General features: G+C 32.1%; 1 protein-coding gene across 1 annotated transcript; it reads left to right on the top strand.

Moving 5' to 3' along the window:
• Positions 1-6,390: 6,390 nt before the first annotated feature.
• On the top strand, positions 6,391-11,849 carry LOC140871498 (uncharacterized). Its single transcript, XM_073274032.1, has 4 exons — positions 6,391-8,931; positions 9,160-9,363; positions 10,218-10,315; positions 11,406-11,849. Exon 1 carries the CDS (start codon positions 6,529-6,531, stop codon positions 8,830-8,832), a length of 2,304 nt encoding a protein of 767 aa, XP_073130133.1. The 5' UTR covers positions 6,391-6,528; the 3' UTR covers positions 8,833-8,931; positions 9,160-9,363; positions 10,218-10,315; positions 11,406-11,849.
• Positions 11,850-22,381: the final 10,532 nt, after the last annotated feature.

Raw genomic sequence — 22,381 nt, forward strand, 5'->3', positions numbered from 1 at the left:
CGATGCAAGATGAGTTGAATGAGTTTAAACGCAATGATGTTTGGATTCTTGTTCCTAGGCCGCATGATAGATCTATCATTGGTACTAAATGGGTGTTTAGGAATAAACTTGATGAGCATGACACTATCACTAGAAATAAAGCTAGGCTTGTTGCTAAAGGATATAGTCAAGAAGAAGGCATAGATTATGATGAAACTTATGCGCCTGTTGCTAGACTAGAATCCATTCGCATGCCACTTGCTTTTGCTTGCTCTAGAAATTTTAAGTTATTTCAAATGGATGTTAAAAGTGTCTTTCTTAATGGTGAATAGAAAGAAGAGGTTTATATTGAGCAACCTGATGGCTTTGTTGATCTTTCTTTGCCTGATCATGTGTTTAGACTAAACAAAGCATTGTATGGTTTGAAACAAGCTCCTCGAGCTTGGTATGATAAAATGTCTACTTTCTTGCTTTCAAATGGTTTTTTAAGAGGAAAGATCGACATTACCTTATTTACCAAGAATGCCAAAAATGATCTTTTGATTGTGCAAATTTATGTTGATGATATAATTTTTGGTTCTACTGACGAAACTCTTTGTCAAGATTTCTCCAAGCTTATGCAGGAACACTTTGAGATGAGCATGATGGGGGAACTTAACTATTTCCTCGGATTGCAAATCAAACAGTGTAAAGATGGGTTCTTTGTGAAACAAAGCAAATACATTAAGGAGATTCTAAAGAAGTTTGGGATGGAGAACACAAAATCATCATCTACACCGATGAGCACAGCAATCAGACTCGACAAGGATGAAAATGGTAAATCTGTAGATCAATCTTCCTTTCGTAGTATGATTGGCTCCTTATTATATGCTACTGCTAGTAGACCAGACATTATGTTTAGTGTTTGCTTGTGTGCACGATTTCAATCATGTCCAAAGGAATCACATTTGTTTGCCTTAAAACGCATTTTCAAATATCTTTCAAATACTCCAAATCTCGGCTTGTGGTATTCGAAAAATTCTTTCTTTGATTTAAAAGCTTACTGTGATGCCGACTTTGGTGGATATAAGGTGGACCGAAAAAGCACTAGTGGAACCTGTTTCTTTTTAGAAAACTGTTTGGTTTCTTGGTTTTCCAAAAAGCAAAACTGTGTTGCGTTATCAACGACCGAAGCCGAATATATGGCTGCCGGTAGTTGTTGTGCGCAAATTCTTTGGATGAAGCATCAATTGCTCGACTATGGCGTCTCTTTTTCAAAAATCCCTATTTTCTGTGACAACACTAGCGCCATATGTCTTACAAAGAATCCGATTCAACATTCGCGCACCAAACATATTGACATTCGTCATCATTTTATTCGTGACCACATCGAACGAAATGAAGTTGAACTTCAATATGTTGACACTAAAAATCAAATTGCCGATATTTTTACAAAACCACTAGATGAAAATACTTTTATTCGTTTGCGTGGTGAACTTGGAATAATTGAATTGTAATCATTTGAAGACATAAATAAATTTAATGTCATATTAAGGGGGAGCTTAATATAAAATTCGAGCAAATTTAATGTTGGATAATACAAATTAATTGTATTTATTCAATATTAAACGCTCATATTTTGTTAATTATGTGAATTTATGTGTTGTATTTAGAAATCATATTTTCTATTTTTTTCATTTAATTTTCCAGCCTTTTTGATTATCACAAAAAGGGGGAGAATATAAATGGTTAACTAAGGGGGAGAATAATATGCTATAAAAAAGGGGGAGTTTTATTTATGCATAGTTTTATTATTGCAATTATATTGTGCAAATTTAAATTGTTTATTTAATATTGTACTTTTATTTCCCCTATTTAACCAAGTTTTGTGATCATCAAAAAGGGGGAGATTGTTACGCCTTAAACGCATACAAATCTCGTGTTATGAGATTAATGTTTTTAATGCATTAACAAATCTCATATTATTATGTTTTGATGATTACAAAACTCGGTTAATTGTTACTAACCATTTAAAGTGAGACTTTGCAGATTAGATCATATTAACAATCAAATTCTTGGAAGTTACTTTGAAGTTGTAAAAGAAATGGACAAGGACAAGCCAATATTATAAAGCAGAAACTTGAAAAATTCACCGGGCACTTTCCAGTCATCCAAATCAGATCTCCAACAGTGAAAATAAAGATCAGGATGTTCTCAAGCTTCTCTCCAAATTTCATAGCAATCCAACGGCTGGATATGGAGATATGATTTTTTTAAACAAAGCTGCACAGTACTTACTTCTGCAAGGAATGAACTATGAAGACTCAACTTCAGAAAATACCTGGGAATGCTTCGGTTATTAAAATCGATCTCCACCGATCACATGGATTTCCATGATGTTTTAAAGTCTGTATCCAAATTTCAAATCAATCCAACGGCTGGATATGGATTTATGATTTTTGCAAATATGTTGAACAGTAGCTATTTCTGCAAGGAGCTAACTGCTGAAGTATCGGATTCAGAAGAGTACTGGAATCGATGGAGGCATCCAAATCCAATCTCCACCAATCAATATCAATATAGGGGTGTTACAAAGATTGTGTGTTAATTGCAGGCCAATCCAACGGATGGATTGTGAGATTCGAATTTTTGAAAAGTAATGCTCAGAACAAAAGCGAGAACGTGATTTTGCGACTTCCGAGATTTACTGGACGTGTTTGATTCTTTTAAATTCAATCTTCACCGTTCAGATTGAAGATTGAGATGTTTTCAAGCGACTGTCTAAATTTGAGCTCAATCCAACGGTTAGATTGAGAAATATGGTTTTTCCACAAAATCTGCTCAGTGCTGGAAAAAGAAGGCAGCGGCGCCTACACTTTGTCTCTACTCCTTGGCTTCCCAATAAACGCTCCAAGCACACAAATTCAAATTCAAATCTTTGCCAACTATAAATAGAGGCTTGCCAAGACCATTTAGAGACATCCCAACTCATTTCTTCTCTCATTTGCAAGCAATATTCTCTCTACCAAAGTGCTCAATTAATATTTGAGAGTTATTTGTGAAAATAGTTTGTGAGTTGGTTGTGCTATTGTTGTAAACACTTAGTGTGAAGCCAAGTGTATTGTGAGATTGTTGTAAACACTTGAGTGTGAAGCCAAGTGTTGTGTTGAGGCTATCCTTGGAGCCCTTAAGGCCAAGAGTGTTGAGTTGTATCGGCGCGGTGATCGTGTCAAGTTGTAAGGCTATCCTTGGAGCCATCAAGGCCAAAACGTTCGAAGTGCTAGTGGATCCTTGGTTAATCGACTTAACCAAGAAGGGGAGACGTAGACGATTTATCGTCGAACTTCCCTAAACATCTCTTATCCCTTTTACTGCTTTATTTACATTACGCATTTATTTACCGCACTTATTATTTGATTGCTTAAGTCTTCCGCTTGCGTACTTGCATAATCGCTTTAAATTGCTAAAGTTGCCAATAGAACCTAAATCCCCCCCCCCCATTAGGTTCTAACACAGCCTTCGCATGAGAGCTTCCAAAAGGTCCCAATCCACTCGGTCATAGGCCTTACTCATATCCAATTTTAGAGCAGCATACCCAACTTTTCCAGACTTTCTACATCCCATCCAATGCAGAATTTCATTACCCACAATAACATTATCTGTTATCAGGCAACCCGAGATAAAGGCACTCTGTGAAGCGGCAATAATCTTATCAAGAATAGGTCTGAACCTATTAGTAATAGCACGGGAAACTATTTTGTAGCAGACATTACAGAGACTGATCGGTCTGAAATATTTCACTAGCATCGGGTCTTTGATTTTTGGAATTAAAGTGACAAGAGTTTTGTTAGAACCTAATGGGGGGATTTAGGTTCTATTGACAAATTTAGAAATTTAAAGCGATTATGCAAATACGCAAGCGGAAGACTTAAAACAATAAAAAATAAATGCGATAAATAAATGCGTAAAAAAAATAAAGCGATAAACAAGATAAGATATGTTTATGGAAGTTCGACGATAAATCGTCTACGTCTTCCCTTCTTGGTTAAGATCGATTAACCAAGGATCCACTAGCACTTCAACTTCTTGGCCTTGATGGCTCCAAGTATAGCTGTACAACTCAACACGATCACCGAGCCGATACAACTCGAACACTCGGCCTTAAGGGCTCCAAGGATAGCCTCAACACAACACACTTGGCTTCACACTCAAGTGTTTACAACAATAGACAACACACTTGGCTTCACACTCAAGTGCTTACAACAATAGCACAACCAACTCACAAATTATTTTTACAAACACTCTCAAATATATCACTTGAATAAGAGAAGAAACTTGCAAAGGAGAGGAGACATGAGTTGGGATGTCTTGGGATGTCTTCAAATGACCTTGGGAAGCCTCTATTTATAGTTAGCAAGGATTTGAATCTGATTTGAGTGCTTGGAGCGTGTGTTGGGAAGACAAGGAGTAGACAAAAAGTGTTCGGCGCCGCTGTCCCCTTCCAAAATAGCATTGTTCGGATTTTGTGGAAAAATCATCTCTCTCAATCTAACCGTTGGATTGATCTGAAATTTTGATTGAATCTTTAAAATATTTTGATCTGCAATCTGAACGGTGGAGATTTGATTTCAACAGTCAAACATTTCCAAAAATTTCCGGAATTATCTTTATCATGTTTTCGAATCTGTTCTGCGCGACACAATTGAAAAATTCATATCTCCCAATACGTCTGTTGGATTGACCTAAAATTTGGACAGAAGCTTTAGAACATCCTAAACTTGAATCTGATCGGTAGAGATTTGATTTGGATTTCTCAATTATTCCCAGTTATTTTCTGAAGTCGAATATTCATGGTTTTATTCCATGAAAAAGTGGGTACTGTGCAGAATATTTGAAAAAATCATATCGCTTAATATAGCCGTTGGATTGCTCTCAAATTTGGACAGTACATGTAACACTTTTGCATCTAAATTATGAATGGTGGAGATTGGATTTCAATGTCTAGAAAATTCCCAATAATTTTTGGAAGTTGCTGCTTCATACTTTGGCTTCTTCTTGTCCTTTTCTTCATATCCTCATAACAATGTTCCATATCAACCACATAACATTGTGTCCCTTATATGAGCAATATGAGTCTTCATAAATACATTTATATCTTCAAAATAACTTCCAATAATTTATTTATCAATAAATCTAATCTGCAAAATCTCATGTTAAATGGTTAGTAACAATTAACCGAGTTTTGTAATCATCAAAATATAATATTATGAGAATTGTGAATACATTAAAAACATTAATCTCATAACTCGAGATTTGTATGCGTTTAAGGCGTAACAAGTTTCATTCCAACCATCAACTGAAGCCCCCTCATTAAGTACTTGAAGCACTTCCTGTGTTACATCCCGTCCTACCACCTGTCAGTATTTCTGATAGAACATAGCAGACATCCCATCTGGTCCCGGAGCTTTATCTGGATGCATATCAAATAGAGCACGTTTCACCTCAGTATCTAAAAACGGGCAGCCTAGAAACTGGTTCAGTGAGTGACCACCACCGGTTCCATCACGTCTAATACCCTTTACATATCCTGAAATCCGGGGTTAGACGATGTAAACAAGTTACCATAATACTCCATCACAATCTCCCCCATTCCACTCGAATCCGAGCATCAATCGTCGTCATTGGAAACCAATCCAAAAGCTGTGCCTTTTTTGGTTTAGAACCTAGCCGTATAATCGAAATTGGACTGATTGGCTTGAACCCTACTTCTATTTCACTGCTCAGGTTATCCTGAAGCTGCTAACCTGTCCCCTTCGACTGAATGACAGAGTTGTTTCACCGCGCTCTATTGTCTTACGGGGATGAGAAAGATGGCTTGTTTTGTGTTCTTCGGACCCTGCGACTGTCCAGTCCCTGGACGTCTCTTGGTCCTTGAGCATGTTGGCAGTTAAAAGAGCTGCTCGAAAGCTTGACGAACAAGCGAAAAAGCCTATATATATTCTTATTGGTCAAGGGCTTTTCCCTTACTAGTAAAGTGGTAAAGTAGGTAAGGTAGGGCGCTATTCGATGAGAAAACAACTTTTTTCAATTTATCTTTATTTAACGAAGATTTTAATAAAATAAAATAATTATACAAATAGTTAATGATATTAATTTAATAGAGTTAAATTGATAAAATAATATGAAAGATAATATTAAATAAGGAAACTAAACTATATATTGGGACGAATGAAAAAGAAAATATAGTCTATGAGTCCAATGTAGAAAGCAACATCAACCATAATAATAATAGAATTCTTTAACATATTCCAAATAAAGTAAGCTATAAATTGAATTTGTGGAAAAAGTATTATCTCTTAAACAAAATTTGACCCTTTTTAAATTAAATTTTTTTTGCCAAGCCAAAAAAACATTTTTAAGTAAATGAAACGGCCGGCATTTCTAAACCTCCGCCAAAAACCCTACACAAATCCTCCCTCGGAACACCTCACTCCGCTCAAACTACAATCTTCTGCAAATATTTTCGTTGATTCATGAGATAGCAATGATCGAATCGGCTTCTGACTTCAAATGGAGCTGAGTTTTAAATTCGTCTCATGTATCCTTGCTGTTGGTCTAGCCATGTTTTTCCTGTTCCGCGGGATCACAAGATGTCGCTATGATGCTGCTCGTAGAACTTCTCTACCGATTTCTTCATGTTACGTGCTTTCAGGAAAGGTGTTCATTTGGGCAACTCATTTTTTCTGTGTTTGTCGATATCCCTTTTCTACAGCTCCAGATTTTAGTAGATTCGATGGACTGTTTGATAGAGGAACTATAAAGAAAATTGTGAGTGAAGGGAGATGGGATGATTATAGGTTAGTTGGATTCTTTGAGTCTGCTTTAGCTCCCAATTGGGTGTCGAAAATCTTGGTTGAACTGAAGCAAGACCCTTTATTAGCTCTGAAATGGTTTAAATGGGCTCAATCACAAAATGGGTTTTGCCATACAGTGGAGAATTACTGCGTAGTTGCTCACATTTTGTTCTGTTCGAGAATGTATCATGATGCTCACGATGTTCTTACACAGTTGGTTAGGTTGAAGAAACTTGGTGAAAGTGGTATTAAACAATCTCCTTGCAATATATTGGATGTTTTGTGGTTGACAAGGAACGTCTGCAGACCAGGTTATGGGGTGTTTGATGCGCTTTTTAGTGTACTTGTTGAGTTGGAATTGCTAGAGGAAGCTAGAGAGTGTTTCTTGAGGATGAGAAACTTTAGAATTGTTCCGAAAGCAAGGTCTTGCAATATTCTTTTGCATAAGTGTTCAAAGGTGACAAATGGAGTTTTGGTGAAGAAGTTTTTTAGTGATATGGTTGGGGCTGGAATAGCACAATCCGTCTATACCTATAACATAATTATTGGTTATTTATGTAAAGAGGGGAACTTGCTAGCTGCTAAAAGCTTGTTCGACAAAATGAAGGGCATGGGTATTTTTCCTGATGTTGTCACTTACAACTCTTTCATAGATGCGCATGGAAAACTCGGTGAGTTGGATCATATGATTAGTTTTTACGAGGAGATGAAAGAAGCAGGTTGTAATCCTGACATAATTACATATAACACATTGATTAATTGTTTTTGTAAATTTGAGAGCATGCCTCTGGCCTTCAACTACCTTGGGGAGATGAAGGAAAGATTTCTTAAACCTAATGTTGTAACATATAGCACATTCATAGATGCTTTTTGTAAGGAAGGAATGCCGGAACAGGCAATTAAATTTTTTGTAGATATGAGACGGGTTGGTCTCACTCCTAATGAATATACCTATACTTCTTTAATTGATGCTAATTTTAAAGTGGGAAATATTGGTAATGCATTGAAGCTTGTAAAAGAGATGTTGGAAGCCACTGTGAAATTAAATACTGTCACCTATACAGCATTGGTTGATGGCCTATGCGAAGAAGGGAAAATAAAAGAAGCTGAAGAAGTATTTAGAGCAATGCTAGAAAATGAGGTGGTACCCAATGAGAGACTCTATACAGCTTTTATTCATGGGTATCTAAAAGCAAACAGGATGGACGACGCAATGGGCATTGTGGGAAAAATGAAAGAAAACAATATCCAACCTGATTTATTACTCTATGGAACTCTAATCTGGGGACTTTGCAACCAGGGCAGGTTTGAAGATGTGAATGTTTTGTTGGATGAAATGAATGGGCGTAATATAGAGATCAGTGATGTGATATACACATCACTTATTGATGCATATTTGAAGGCAGGTCAAGATGGAGAGGCAAGGAAACTGCTAAACAAAATGCAAGAAAGAGGAACACCTCCAACCATTGTGACGTATTGCTCGTTAATTAATGGTTTATGCAAATTGGGATTTGTCCAAGAGGCCATTGATTATTTTAAATCAATGAAAAGCAATGGTTTGCAACCTAATATTATTGTTTATACATCACTAATTCACGGTCTCTGGAAAAACAAACATATTGATGCCGCAAAAAAGCTGTATCTGGAGATGCTTGATGAGGGCTTGTTTCCTGATAAAATTGCTTATACATCCTTGATTGATGGAAACTTTAAGCATGGAAACATTGAGGATGCCTTAGATCTGGTAAATACAATGTCTCAAACTGGGGTTGAGTTTGATCTTTATGCCTATACATGTTTGATATCTGGACTCTCTAGATGTGGTCAGCTTCAGCGAGCCAGGGATCTGCTTTATGAGATGATTGAGAAAGGTGTTCAACCTGATGAAGTTGTTTATGGTTGTCTTATCCATAAGTATTTCGAGCTTGGCAATAGGGAAGAAGCTGATGTCTTGCTTAATGAAATGTTGGAAAGAGGGCATGCGCCCATCAAGACCCATGAACCCAAGTTGGCCTAATTTTGACCAACCTCCCTTACTCGAAGCACGAGCTTGAAACAAGAGAGTTGAATGTTGTTACCCACAAAGGTGTCTCAACTTCCCAAATAGCTGTGAATGGTAAATATTTGACCCCCTACACTCCCCCCATTGTTTTAGTTATTTGTCTGCATGTTTAGGTGAACGTGAGTTCTTAAGGACCATTTAGTATTCTCATGTTGCGGATGTAATAATTGTTTATCTGATAATATATGATAGCTTCCTTATATCTGCATGGTTTATGTTTTACATTTACAAGCAGATCGAGTATACTGACCTTCGTTTCTTTTATTATTTTCTGTATATCAGATGCATAATATATCCACTGGAAGAACTGCCCTCTGTAATCATAATGCTGCAAAAAGTGGAGATGATTGTATTTCATAGGCATATATTTTGGAGACCGTACGGCCAGGGGCATTGTGCTTTGACATGGCTCGGCAGAAAGAGCATTCTTTCACTGATTTGCATCGTCTTCTTGCGGCCACTGGAATTGGAGACAATGATTACTTTGTAAGTTAGAAAATGTCTGAATTATCTAAAAACAAATTCCGTCAATCACATATCATTCTAGAAATATGCCATTTACATCATGTGCTTAGATGATGGTAATCCAATTGTGTAATGCTAATTGGATCACATTTAGAAGTCCAATCTAATAATGCTGTCACATTTAGTCATCTGTACCTAAAATCTTGGGAGGAGTTGATAATACTTGTGTTTTAAATCTTTATCACATATACTGTGCGCTGTTTCAGCGTTTCGTCCTTTCATCCTTGTAATTGAACATTTTCTCAATATTGGAACCATCATATAAGATCTGGTTAGCCGCCCCAGTTACGATCAAGTTGAGCTTCGGACTGTGAAATATTATAAGCTTTAACAAGTTCGTTAATCAAAGTGTCCAGTAAATATTCCCTTGGCAGCCTTAGTGATGAGTTTCGACTTAAATCTATCAGCAAACCTAATCAATCTTACTCGGATCTCTTTACCTTATTAACATCATTGGTACAAATAGTGAATGATAATGTGTGCAGTAAAAACACTTGCATTGTTATTATTAGCTAGATTCATATCATAATCTAACTAAGGTTGGAAGGGGAAAAGTGTGACTCCTTGATGTGGCCAAGATTGTGCTTTTATTGTGCCACTTCTTTCAATCTTTTTTATTTTACTTCATGGGAACAACTAATTTATCATTACCAGTTGGTGCTAGTAAGCAAATAGTTTTAATTTCTTTCTAAACAACTACACAGTCACGCTAATAGTTTTAATTTAATCTGCTGATGTCATTTAAGAAAGATGATAAATTTTCTCCTCGTATGAATGTTTTGCTTCTTTTATCCTGAAGCTTAACCTTGTTCTAGGTTATATCTTTCGATTATGGAGGTTTAATTGTGCTTGCCACTGGTTAAAATTGTGAGGTTGCCATCCTGGATCTCTATGGAACTTACTTTTTCGACAGGTAAGCTCACTTTAGCATTTCTGGCAAAACAACCTTCTTTTACCTGCTCCAAGATAGTCCTGTATTACAAAGGACTTGGATTTATCAGCATTTATACGAGTCCTTAGCATCCTTAGCATGAGGTCAAGTGCTATTTATGCATCTTGGACTGCCTTTCCAAGGCGTCAAGAAGTACTATGCTACTACTGTTTCAAAAATTTAGGTTGGATATATAGAGATAGTGGTTTACTTTTTTCAGCAGTGATCAGAGGGAAACACAGACATCTGCTGAGGTCTTGATTCTGATTTGGACTTGGTAAATGATAATGAAACAGTTTCTGTACATATTAGTTGTTCATCATCTTATTTTATGTAATTTTAATTAAAAGTAAATTGTTGTGTTAAAGCAATTCTTGAATTGTCTTAGTCAGTATCTGCTCTTTACATTTTGTTACTTACATACTATCACCCACACAGGTGGGTCTGTCACACTGCACAGTCTCACTTGTGTAGCCATTATTGACTTAATATCACTTTATTTTACCTAAACTAAGTAAACTTTTTTGAAACTTCACGTTGTAATGCTTTCTCCATCTCAATCATCACACTAGAAAGAATCATGGCAACCATTGTAGTTGGGTGCTGCTTGGCATATCACACCTGATCACCAAAATTTTATTGTAAAACTGCCAATGTAGCAACCATGTATGGATCTACGCTAGCTTGAATTTCTGATATTAATTTATTATTGTTGTTCAAAGCAACTGTTGATTTGCGTTGCGTGCTTTTGGGTTTGTGCATCTGTGCTTTTTATAAATCTTGAATTCAGTTATCTTTGTTTTTTTCACCTCTCTCATTACACTGTTAATTTTAGTGTGATTTTTGTCATAGTAGCACTAACACGACCTACTATGAAGTCTTGTTTGCATAAAGAATGATTGCATTTGGTGTTATTTTGGTATATTTCCAAACTAAAGGTACCTCTGAAACCAGCAGGAGACCAATCTTTGTTACAGTATATCAATTAGTCGTTCCAAGCTTTGCTTTCTGATTTCTCTTTTTTCTGTCTCTCTTTCTATGTACTTCTGAATTGTTTACCCTCCACTCACAGTTTCAAAGAGCTGAAACGACTGAAGTTGATGAATCATATGGACAATGAAATGACGTTCAAGGGCTCGCGACTCTCAAATGGTCTTGAAGAATGAAGAAATAATTTTCAGGCAAAATGATTGATTCATATTTCGTACTTGTGAAGTTAAGAATGAAATAATGTTGATCTGGTAAAGAACTAAAGATCATAGTTACGAGAAGGCTTCAACTAGACGCATGGCTGGGCGCAAGTGTGTTACGCTCAACTTTTGTGTCTAAGTGCAAGCTCAGACGGACCATTCAACAGAGCCGTCAGCTTAACTTTAGTGTCTAGGTGCAAGCTCAGACAGACCATTAAACAGAGCCGTCTTTATGGGCTTGGTGCGAGTTTAAGCACTCCTCAAATGCAGGAGATTTAGAATGTGGTTTAAGTGTAATGTGTGAAATAGTCTTTATATTTTCTTGACGATCGAATAGTCTTTATAGACTCATATATATATATATATATACTAAGAAAGTGGCACGTGCGTTGCACGTGGAAACGCACAATGATTGTGTAAAACACATTAATTTTTTTGTAAAATATTCTAAAATGTTTTATTGTTAGAGCAAAAGAATCGATGACATACTATAGCAAATCGGTGAAGTAGAACAATATAACGAAACAGAGCAATTTATAACTAATATATTCCATAAGAAAAGAAATAGTCAATTAAACGTTTAATTTAGTCCAAAAGGTAGGGATGTAAATGAACCGAACTGTTCACGAGCTATTCGGAGCTCGGTTCGTAAAAAAGCTCGTTCGGGCTCGTTCGTTAAGCTTATTGAGCCGAGCTCGAGCTTAATTTTGAGCTCGAAAATTTTAACGAGCCGAGCCCGAGCTTAAGGATGTTCGGCTCGTTAGCTCGCGAACATGTTCGTTAATAGGCTCGGAAGCTCAAGCTCGAGCTCGAGCTCGGCTCGTTTAGGTGGCTCATTAGCTCGGGCTTGGGCTTGGCTCGTTTAATGGCTCGTTAGCTCGGCTCGTTTAATGGCTTGTTAGCTCGGCTCGTTTAATGGCTTGCGAGCTCGGGCTTGGACTTGGGATTGGATCGTTTAGTGGCTCGTCAGCTTGAGCTCAGGTTTTGGATCGGGCTCGACTCATTTTTTTGGCTTGTGAAAATATATTAATTTATATAGTTTCTCGAACTCGGCTGGTTTAGTTATTTATATGCTCATTGAGTAAATTTAAATCTATAATATTTTAAAAATTAAATTAAATATTCCTAGAAAAAACTTGTTTTTTTTAAATAATAAAATTTTGATTTGTATTTGAAATTTATATCAAAGTATTGATATGATATAATAAATTTATTTGTTTTTAAAATATTATTGTAAAAATTATTAATATTGTTTTTACATATATATGCACACGAAACATTTGTTTGAAATTATAAAATTGTGATAACATCATATCAAATTTTCAATTTTAAAACAAAAATTAGTATATTGTAATAAATAGAAAATTGCTGATAAGTGATAACATCTAATCAAATATAAAATAAAATTTTTATATTAGCATATATTTCATTTATATAAATGTTCACGATATGGAGACACAAAATTAACTAAAATAAAAAATTAGTTATAATATTCGATCAAATTTCAAATTGTGAAACCAAATTCATACTTTCATTGTAGATATAATTTATGGATATTTTCACATATATATGGATACAAAAAAGTTAAGTATAATTAAAAAATAATGATAACATTTAATCATGTGTTACATTATAATGATAACGAGCCCCAGGCATGCTTACTGCCCCATTGCAAATTTAGTAGACTGAAAAAGGGACAATATGTGTTGATAAAAATATTTTCATGGCCTCATGGGTAAGCTTAAAGCAACACATATATAAAAGTATCTCACTTCGTATAAGCGATCAACCTACCTTATGTTTCATAGCTGCATAAAATGAGAGTTCGAGCTACTTTCAGTTACATAAAAAAAATGAGAAGCCTCGTTTCGTGAACAAACGTTCAGTTAGCAAATTATATGTATTATATTAGAAACTTATATATAAGATATACTATTCAACTTTATTAATGCAATATATTTTCCTCAGAATAAAAATGCATAAACAATAAAAAAATTCCAAAATACTATTGTCCGAAGATAGCTAATATGATATTACTAATTTAATTACTCTGATTTTGCTTATGAGTTAAAATAGGTGTCACGAGGATTCAGAGAAATATTATTAATTTATTGCCCAAAATATTATCATTGTAAATTGCATTAGATGATAACATTAAATCAACATTTTTTTTAAAATCAGTGCGACGATACTTTTATATGCTGGTAGTTTATTATAATAAGATATCATTTTTCAAATGACCGTTTATTGACTTGTTTGTGGTTTTATTATGTGTCTATTTTTTTTTAAATATCCTTTTAAATCATATATGTACATTTTACTAATTTAAACCATGTACATGAGCTTTACTTGAATTCAAGTTTTCTCACGCATTTAGCTTCAGTTTACTTAGAGGTGTCGAAATGAGTTTGATTAGTCGGCTTATCACACGCTGCAAACAAATTGTAATTTTTTTTTTGGTTTTATAAATTCATGAATTAGGTTGTGGACTATATACAAATCAAGACTTGTAAGTAGAGGTGTTAAAATGAGCTAGGCTCGTCGGGTTGACCCGCCCCATCCCGCCACACAAAATAGGTGGGTTGATTTGACATTTTTTTAACCCTCCTAAAAGGTGGGACACCCCACTCTGCGTAATGGTGTGTTGTGATGGGTTGCGGATTGGCCCGCCAAATCCACCAAATTACACGTAGATCCGCTGAGTTAACTTGTTCTACCTTCTAAAATAGGTGAGTTGAGTTAGTGTTTTTTCAAACTTTCTTAAAAGGGTAGGCCGTCCCATCCCGTAGCTCCTAATGGTGTTGCGACGGGTTGTGGGACGACCCACGCCTCTAACCCGTTTTGACACCTCTACTTATAAAAAATTATTAGCAATGTTAAAAAACCGTGGAGCATGACGAAGCATTACAATAAATCTTCAAGCTACACAAGTTTATACGAATTTAGACCAAACATGAGTTATTAATCAATAAATTCTAATGGGCTAAGATGAATGAAACTCATATTTAAAGGTATCTCACTTTGTATGATTGGTTAACCAACCTAATGTTTCGACGTTGTATAAAATAGAGTTCGAATTCTTTTAGGTCACACAAAATTTAAATGGATCTTTATTCACAAAATTAGTATTCGGTTACCAAATTATATGTGTTATATTATAAATTTATATGTACTATTTAAACTTTATAAATGTGATGCATTTTTCTCAAATTTAAAATGCATATATAATTAAACATTCAAATTTAAGATGAATGACACTCATATTTATAGGTATCCCACTTTGTACGAGTGGTTAACCAACCTTATGTTCCATCGTTACATACAATGAGAGTACAAATCCTTTTGGATCACACACAAACTTTAAATGGATTTTTATACGCAATTAATATTTGGATACCAAATTATGTGTTACATTATAAATTTATATGTACTATTTAAACTATATAAACAAAATGCATTGTTCTCAAATTTAAAATGCATGTACAATTAAACATTCAAAGTTATTATTATACGCATATAGCCAATATTGCATAAGTAATTTTTTAACACTCAATGTATAATGAGTTAAGTGACAAATTTATGAAATATTATAACAGGTGTCATAAAAATTAAGAGAACTGTTATCTATTGCCAAAAATATTATAATTCTAAAATGTAATTAGATGATAACATTCAATCACATTTTTTAAAAACCAATACGAGCGGAATCGGATAACTTATTTCAAGCCCCCTGTGAAAAAATCGAATAGGCATATAACTCTCTAAAAAAATTTAATAAACTAAATGATCCTCCACTTTTTAAAATATTTGTGCATAACACCCATGACTGCTATGTTAGTAACACACGCACGGTTATTGCAATTATTCATATCATTTCAACATTTTTATATAACATCTTCCATCATTACCCTTGCAAATATATTAATATTAACTTTTACTTTTGAAAACGAGCGGATCGGATATAACTTATTTCAAATTTATTATAACGAAACAAGATGCAAATAATTAATGTAAAATTTTAAATTATAATAAAATGTTGTGTAAAGGAAAACACTATATTATAATAAAAAATGATGCAGATAATTAATACATATTTTTATTTAATCAAAAGATATTATCATTGTTCTCTAATTTTGAAAAGTTAACATTCAAGTAGTTAAACTTGATCGGTTTCCGAAAATTTAAAATTAAATGATTTTATTTTATTTTAAATAAACATCTTAAAATTTTTAAATTCTAATAAATTATTTAATATTTTTTAACAACATATTAGTGATATGATCTGATTGAATCAAATAATGGGCGTCAATTCTAAAATTTTCATTAAAGAATAAATTGATATCTTAGTAAAAATAAAATTGAATTACTTTAAATTATTATGTGAAATTAAATTTATTTCAACTTTATAAATAAGAGGGTGTTTGACTAAACTTATTAAAAATAGCTCATAAGCTCTAGGAGCTTATATTTTGTTTTAGGAGCTTATAAGTTGTTATGTCGTATTTTAAAAATAAGTTGTTAAAACGTTTGGATGAACTTATTTCAAACAACTTAAAAATGTTGATGTATTTGATATTATAATATTTTTTTATTGTCGAAATTATCAAAAAAGATATTAGAATATGAAAGTAATATAAATAGTAATATATATACACAAATAATTTTAAATTCATCATAAATGTTAAACATATATATATATATATAAATAAATTATTTTTTATTTTAATTTAGAAAAAATTTGATAAAATATCTACAAAAATTGAATAGAGGGAGTGGTGAGAATTTAATTAAATATATAAAGATAATATGGAGAAGTAAAATATCAAAACAAGATCTTTTCCAAAAAAAAAGATTGACTTTATTTTATTAAAAATAGCACATAAGCTGTCAAACAGCTTATTTTGACAGGTAATAAGGTATTTGGCAAAAAAAATTGCCAAACAAATTAGAGGAGCTTATAAGCTCTGAAACAACTTAAAACTATTAAAAATATTTTCTATGCATAAATTAGAGTTATAAAATATAAATTGTATCATTTTAAAATATAAAATAATGATATTATTAAATTAATACATAACATAATAATTTTACAGTAGTATGAAAATAAAAAAATTAATATTCTGATATTGGTTGGTTTTTTCATGTCAAGAAACTAGTGGTCAACTTTTTAACTTCCATTCCATATTATTCATTTATTAAAAAAACACAACCCATTTAGAAATAAAGTGCAAATTGCTCAAAAATCCCTAATGCAAACATGTTTTGCTCTGTACTCCCTAGCCACTTTTTTGTACCACATTTTTTGTTAATTTGTACTACATCTTGTATAGTTTTGTACCATATTTTGTATTGTTTTGTACTACATTTTATAACTAGGGACCCCAAAGCAAAACATGTTTGCATTTGGGGATTTTTGAGCAAATTGCCCATAAAATAATGCACAAATGTATTTTTAAAAATGCCAAATTTTGGGATAAAAATGGCCAAATATTATTTTTAATAATTTTTTTTATTAACAACGCGTATTATTTAGTCAAACAACATGCAAATTGGATCACAAATATTTCAATTAAAATAAAACAAAAAATTATTCAAATTATAATTTTTAAAAAAAACAATTAATGAGTAACCATTTTTATTTTTTATTTAAGATATTAATTTATTATTTAATGGAAAACATTTAACATTGACGTATTCTATTTTAATCACGTTACTAATATATTGTGAAAATATTATCAAATAATTTATTAGAATTTACATATTCTAAGACGTTTGTTTAAAATAAACTAAATTAATTAAATTTTAACTTTTCATAAACGGAAGGTTAAGCTAAATGAATGCTAACTTTTCAAAATTAGAGAGATAATATATTTTTATTAAACTAAAATTATGCACAAAAAATTTATATTTTAAAATTTGATTTTTACGCATCATATTTGATTATAATTAAAAAATATACATTAATTAAATAACATCTTGTTTGATTAATAAGTAAAAAATTTCGAAAGGTAGGGACATCATCTAGTTTTCAAAAGTAAAAGATAATATTAATATTTTGCAAGTTGAAAGGGTATTGATGGAAGATGCTATATAAAAATGTTAAAATAATATGAACAATTGCAACCTACATGCGTGTGTTACCAACATAGCAGTCATTATGCGTAAAATATTTTAAAAAGTGGAGGACCATTTAGCTTATTAAAATCTTTTAGGAAGTTATATGCCTATTCGATTTTTTACAGGAGATGTGGAAGCATTTAACCCCAATAGTTTTATATGTTTGTGGTTTATTATAATAGCATAATATTTTTCAATATACCGTTTATCAACTTCTATCTAGTTTTATGTGGTTAATTTTTTAATCTCCTTTTAAAAACTAAATATATATTTTACTAATTTAAATATGCACATGAGCTTTATCTAAATTCAAAATTTTTTCACACTTTGAACACTTCACTCTGCTTAGAGGTGTAAAAATTAATTGGCACAGTCAGGTTGTAACACGCCGCTAGCCCAGTTCAACACCTCTTTTTCTACTAAGACCAAGAAAAAAAATATCATCAATTTGTTCAACGTGTATATAAATTAAATATGTCTATATATAATTAAACGTAGAAGTTTTGTTGCTAAATTTCGGAAATAAATTTAATGATAATATATTTGTTCAAAATATATTTACTTTTTAATATAAGACGTAACATCTCATTATTTTTAAGACGGACAGTCTTAAAAGTTGATATTTGAATTGTGGTTTTACCTTCCAGAAAAATGATCATCACAACATTACTTGGTTCAGTCGGGTTGTAACACGCTGCAAGCCCAGTTCAACACCTCTTTTTCTACTAAGACCAAGGAAAAAAATTATCATCAATTTGTTCAACATGTATATAAATTAAATATGTCTATATATAATTTTTTTTGAAGGGTAATATGTCTATATATAATTAAACGCAAAAGTTTTGTTGTTAAATTTCGGAAATAAATTTAATGATAATATATTTGTTCAAAATATATTCACTTTTTAATATAAGACGTATCATCTTACTATTTTTAAGATGGACAGTCTTAAAAGTTGATATTTGAATTGTGGTTTTACCTTTCAGAAAAATGATAATCACAAAATTATATTTAACTTATTTATATCGATATTATAAGAATCAAACGTTTGTTACAATATATAAGAATTATCTTATATCATATCTTTAAATTAATATTCAATTCTATGTTTCATGTTATGAGTCGACCTTTGAAAAATATTTCATACATATATGGAATATACAAAAATTAGCACACATAAAAAGAGTAATTTTATTTAAAATTAAGTTTTATTCTATATAAATTCTTGTCAAACTCAACGATTATGGTTTGACGTCTACTAAATCAGTAAGCTAAATAACATTAAATCATATTTTTTTTAAATCAGTGCGACGATACTTTTATATGTTGGTGGTTCATTATAATAAGATATGATTTTTCAAATGATCGTTTATTGACTTGTATGTGGTTTTATGTGTCTATTTTTTAATATTATTTTAAGACATATATGTACATTTTACTAAGAAAAAACTACAATTTTGGTCCTTTATATTTGTTACTTTGTAATTTTGGTCCTATATGTTTTTGTATTTTAGTTTTAGTCCTGTATGTTGTAATTTTTGGCAATTTCAGTCTTTTTTTCCTCGAAAATGCTTACGTGACACTGTGCACGTCAGTTTCACATCATCACTGCATCGGTGCCACATCAGCGCCACATTAAAAAAAGGACTAAAATTACCAAAAAATAAAAATAAAAATAACAGACTAAGAGGATCGAAATCGCAAAATAACAAACATACCGGACCAAAAAAATAATTTTTTCTTTTACTAATTAAAACCATGCACATAAGCTTTACTTACATTAAAGTTTTCTCACGCATTAAGCGCTTCAGTCTACTTAGAGGTGACGAAATGAGTTTGATTCGTAAGCTTATCACATGCTGCAGACAAATTGTGATTTTATTTTTTATTTTACTAAATCATGAGTTAGGTATGTGGACTATACAAATAAAGACTTACAAGGAATTAATAGCAATGTTTAAAAAGCGTGGAGCATGACGAAGCATTACAATAAAACATCAAGCTACACAAACTTAGATGAGTTTAGACCAACATGAGTTAATCAAGAAATTCTAATGTGCTAAGATGAATGAAACTCGTATTTATAGGTATCCCGCTTTGTATAACTGTTTATTCACAATTTTAGTATTCGGTTACCAAATTATGTGTTATAATAGAAATTTATATGTAGTATTTAAACTTTATAAAAGTAATGAATTTTTCTCAAATTTAAAATGCATGTACATGCAATTAAAACATTCAAAGATATTATTATATGCATATAGCCAATATTACATAAGTAATTTTTTTTAACTCTCAATATACAATGAGTTAATGTCACAAATTAAAATAGGAGTCACAAAAAATTAACAAAAATATTTTTTTCAACAAAAAATATTCTTATTCTAAATTTGAAATAAATTATAACATTCAATAAATATTGTTTTAAAATTAGTACAACATTACTTCTATATGTTGGTAATTATTATTATATCTCATTTTTGAAAAAAAAAATCACTATCGACATGTGTGTGGTTTTGTATATTTATGTTTTTATAATAATTATTTTTTTAAGCGTACATATATTATACTAATTTTAAATATGCACATCAGCTTCACTTTAATTCTGCTTTACACACGCATTAAACAATTCACTCTAACTTAGATGCGTCGAAATACTAAGACAAAGACATACTCCCTTCGTCCCATATATGTTTTCTTATTTTAGTTTTCACACGAATTAAGAAAAATTTATTGGGAAAATAAATTTTATATAAACTTCATATTTTATCCCTATTTAATGTATTAAAAAATGATTGCATAATTTTCAAGATGTAGTTAATAGAGATATATTAGTAAATAAGTGTAAAAAAATATAACTAAATATGTTGTATGACTATATATTTGAGACAAACAAAAAGGAAACGTGGACAATATAATTGGGACGGAGGGAGTATATCATTATGCCGAACGAAGGGCCATACATATTTACAGTAGCAGACTCAAACAATAAAACCACGAAACCAAATTGATGCATGATCTTTACTTCAAATCATTGACTTATGACCTATATATAATAATAATAATAATAATAATAATAATAATAATAATAATAATAATATATCCAGACGATACGATACCAAAGCCTGAACGATTCACTACCCGACCTCACTCCCACATGATTCCCGATCTGATCTCGCTTCGGTGTCTCCTGTAGTAATCTAGTCTCGTTGTTTCCAGTTTAACATACATATCAGCAACATAATTGTTGCAACAACCGATCGACCACCATAGAAGATTACTGAATTGTTGCTGCGATGAATCCGCAACCTATTATAACAATATAACTCCCTACAAGAAACCATCCTGTTATTTCTTCCACGAACAACTTGAAAATTTTAAATTAAATTAAAAAGAAAAAGAAATGCATTTGGTGAATAAAAACACACTCATTTTAGGCAGAGTTCCAAGGAAGAAAAAATCGATACAAAGAATCACGTAACACTTATGATTAGGACGACATACAACAGGAACGAACCCATGCAAATTTGTGCTGCATGTGGCATGAAAATATATCAATGAAGGAGGGAAAAACCATATGTATGCAAACAAAACATGGAGCAAAGAACAGTATCTAACCATTGTAAGCGGGGGAGGCAAAAACACCAACACGAGAAGTCTCAGAAACCGTGCTGCCAAACTTGAAAAGCACTTTTTAAACAATCCAAATCCAAAAAAAAATAAAATAACGACATAAAGAAGAAAACGGATGGGAGCAAGCAACACAGACCATGCGAGGAAACCCGATATGACAACCGAGCTCCTACCCCGCGTATGAGAGCCAGAAGAACGATAGCGCGGGGCATCATAATTCATAACCAATGAACATTACTATCAGGAAAGATAGATAGGTAGAAATGAGAAGGAAAGAAACGGAAGGAGTAATGAGGGCTTGTATTAATTAATAGACAATAATTAATTAGGTGCTATTAAGAAGAAAAGATGGAACAACACTACGAATAAAATTATACAGCCAAGTAAATTGAAGGATAAACACAGAATTTTACTTAGTAGTTTGAAGGATAAAAAAGTTATTTCACAATTCAAACTGGCTTATTTATAATATAGATAGATAGATAGATAGATAGATAGAAAGATATATTTTGAGCATATTTATAAAACTCAGTTGATTATATAATATCCAGTTCTCTTGAATGTCTAGCTCTGAGACTAAAATATATATTTTTATATATATATATATATATATATATAGACTAAAATATATTTATATATATATATATAGAAATTTTCAGCTGCCCAACTCGTCCCCGACAACTAAAACCCAGTACCGTGTTTTAGTAATACGAAAAATTAAAAAAAAAACAACTAAAACCGGTACTGGGTTTTAGTGATCGGAAACGAATTGGGCAGGAATGGTTGAGCAGCTGAGAATTACTTTATATATATATATATATATAAAATTTGAGACCCATTTAAAAACTAATTTTGTTATGTTTGATGACACCAACATAAATTTACAAATTTAACCCCAAAAATGCATTGTACTTCATATATAGTATTGGGTAAAATGGTAAAAATTTAGTTACATTTCTCACTCCTACTATCAAAAACCACCTCATTACTCACTATTTATGTCTTGCTAAAATTAAGGATTCATTCCAATCAATTTCATTATCCACTATTTATGTCTTGCTAAAATTAAGGATTCATTCCAATCAATTTCATTACCCACTATTTATGT

The sequence above is a fragment of the Henckelia pumila genome, unplaced genomic scaffold (assembly GCF_033568475.1).
Source record: "Henckelia pumila isolate YLH828 unplaced genomic scaffold, ASM3356847v2 CTG_461:::fragment_3, whole genome shotgun sequence".
Lineage (NCBI taxonomy): Eukaryota > Viridiplantae > Streptophyta > Magnoliopsida > Lamiales > Gesneriaceae > Henckelia > Henckelia pumila.

Bases quoted from the DNA above. Each gene is read 5' to 3' on its own strand.
- LOC140871498 (XM_073274032.1), top strand. From the start codon at position 6,529: ATGGAGCTGAGTTTTAAATTCGTCTCATGTATCCTTGCTGTTGGTCTA.